This window comes from Perkinsus marinus (genome assembly GCF_000006405.1).
Source record: "Perkinsus marinus ATCC 50983 genomic scaffold scf_1104296952016, whole genome shotgun sequence".
NCBI classification, from domain to species: Eukaryota; Perkinsozoa; order Perkinsida; family Perkinsidae; genus Perkinsus; species Perkinsus marinus.
In genome coordinates, this window is record NW_003209056.1 from 1,531 (window position 1) to 3,960 (window position 2,430).

Genomic DNA, 2,430 nt, shown 5'->3' on the forward strand with positions numbered 1-2,430 from the left:
CGAACAACAAGTTCGCTGCTGAACTCGTCGCATGTGATCCTCTCACTGAAGTGGGTACAAGCACAGTCTCAAATATGGAGTTGCTGCTGCAGAGTCTACCCATCATTCTTTGGGCGATCGACAGGCATGTATTACGTCGTTTTAACTTGCTCATCTATACCGGCTAAGGGCGTCGTAAAGGGTCTTACACTATCCCTAGGCACCACGCAGAAGAGCTGCGCGAGCAGGGAGACCGGCTTCGGGCCGAGTTGGATCGTCCAGAGAGAGATGCCCAGCGAAATGCGTCAGAATGCGTATGTAGGCTTGTTCATTGCCAGAACATATACTAACCATTTTAGGTCAAAACGAGCTTAGTAAATTCCCGCCAGATGGGAGGGTTAGAACTGCAACGGAAGACTGATGAGCTGGAGTGAGTGAAAGCGACAGTGTCATCATTAGCTGTTATTGACAGGGACATATCTCGAGTGCCCCAGGATTCCCGACGGGTGGGTTCGTGAATGCTTGTCCGTTCGAACTGGCTATGGTTCAGCATAAGAAGGTTGTACTCGAGCCGAAGGAGATTGAGCAGTACAGGGCGGACTCTCTCGGGCGCGTGAAGATCAGGGAGTAGCATGCTGCGTTTGATAGCGCGGAGTAGCTGTACGCTCATATGTGGTTTATTAGGTTGAATATCAAATTGGTTGTTTTCCTAAGAGAGGGAGGAGGTCCTTTTCTTTGATCAGATTCGCGCAAGATATGGAGGGACTACGCAACAAACTGAAGGAGTCGGAAAATGACAAGTATAAGGCTCGAGCCGAGTTGAGGGAAGCGAAAGAAATGAAATTGGCTGCTATGAATAAAGCCAGGAAAATGAAGTCCGAAATGGCTAAGGTGGGATTACAGCTGGACCTGAGCTGAGGGGCGGAAGCGCTACTAGGTCCATGAGAAGAATGAGGAGCTCTTCAAATGTTGTAAAGCACTCTACCAGCAGTTGGGCGAGCTGAACACGCCCTTCGCACTGGAAGCCGATACTGAGAGATCCACTATGCGGAGGGTCGCTCTGTCGCCTAACACTGAGAGGACGTATACTATCACAGATGCTTGCCGTCCTGAGCCCACTGCGAGGAGTGTTGCGAGGTGAGCCATCGGGCGCGCGCGTGGAATAGGAGGTCTACATGCAGGGCTGGGAGGGGCTCTGAAGCTTCTACTAGTTGCCCGCCGACCTCAAGGGAAATGCTATTGGAATCTCAGCTGAAACGAGTGACGCAGAAGCTAGAGGAGATGAAGAGGACAGCACTTATTGTGTTGCGATCGAGGTAAGGCCGATCCACTTCGGTCTGAGATTGCCTCGGTGCAGGTCCTTAATTGAAGAATATTTGCATGAGGTGATTGCGAACTGTCGAGCTCAAAAGGCAGCACCGGCAGGCTCGGCTTCCACGGCTGCACGCATGCTCAAGGCAGGATACGACTGTTGGAGAGAAATCGGCTTGTCAATGGGGCGCCTTGTTTTCAGGGGGGTAAGAGGACTAGTAGAGGCCGACGTCACGAAGTACAACGAAGTATTGTTCCCAGTCCAGGTAAGGTGTTGTGCATGCGTGCTACTACCTGTTGAAGGCAGTATAGTTATGTTAGGATCGCATGAAGAAGAGGCTACTGAGCATGGCACAGAGACCTTCCTCACAGGAGGTGTGGAGCAAGGGTATAGTGATGACGAAAAGAACGAGGATGAAAGGCTCAATGAGGTGGGCGTAATACCACTCCTCCGTCACATCCCACTACCACAGGACTCATGGTCTCAGCGTCCACGAGAGGTGCCAGCCTTGTCGCTAGAGGGAATCAACAGATCAGCATTATACGATGTGGATGAGCTGGCGAAGGCGCTTGATAAGGCTAGACTGGGAGAGGGGGTTGTTGATATTGATATCGGTCAACTTACTTGGGATGCCAAAGAACATATCCTACGGATGGTGAGTATCTTCGTGCACGCACGGTGAAGATTTTTCCACAGTACTCCTCATTCCCTCTTGAAAAGGGAGTCCCTATTCATCCCTCGCTTTTTTCATGCTTCCATTCTCTTCAGCTATTCCAACGGATCAACAACGACCCCATGGCTTCTATAAATAAGCAGGGTCGCGCGAGGCTGCGAGCTCAGTTGGTGTCAGTGGGCATACCTCCTACTTGATCATGGATATCACGAGAATTGTCTCCCTCGGAACAAGCATTTTGCGTTTGTAGTCTCTGAGTAGTAGTAGTGAGGCGGACTTGTCAAGAAAAAGGATAAGGAGGGATTATGGGATGTCAAAGAAGCACCGATATGCACAGAGTGAGTACCAAGTCAAAACCGGTACGGCATTTTTCCATGTAGCCAATTTTGCGTTTGACGATACATCAGTGCACGATAAGGATATCAGGACTGTTCTTGCAGCGTTGGAGAGAGCTCGACGAGGGTTT

General features: G+C 50.4%; 1 protein-coding gene across 1 annotated transcript; it reads left to right on the top strand.

Moving 5' to 3' along the window:
• Positions 1 to 368: 368 nt before the first annotated feature.
• On the top strand, positions 369 to 2,161 carry Pmar_PMAR027090 (hypothetical protein; the record flags this gene model as incomplete). The annotated part of the gene is made up of 10 exons (XM_002777331.1): positions 369 to 409; positions 466 to 567; positions 723 to 870; positions 917 to 1,116; positions 1,161 to 1,295; positions 1,337 to 1,364; positions 1,493 to 1,556; positions 1,612 to 1,721; positions 1,779 to 1,946; positions 2,060 to 2,161. 10 exons carry the CDS (start codon positions 369 to 371, stop codon positions 2,159 to 2,161), a joined length of 1,098 nt encoding a protein of 365 aa, XP_002777377.1.
• Between the last annotated feature and the right edge of the window lie 269 nt (positions 2,162 to 2,430).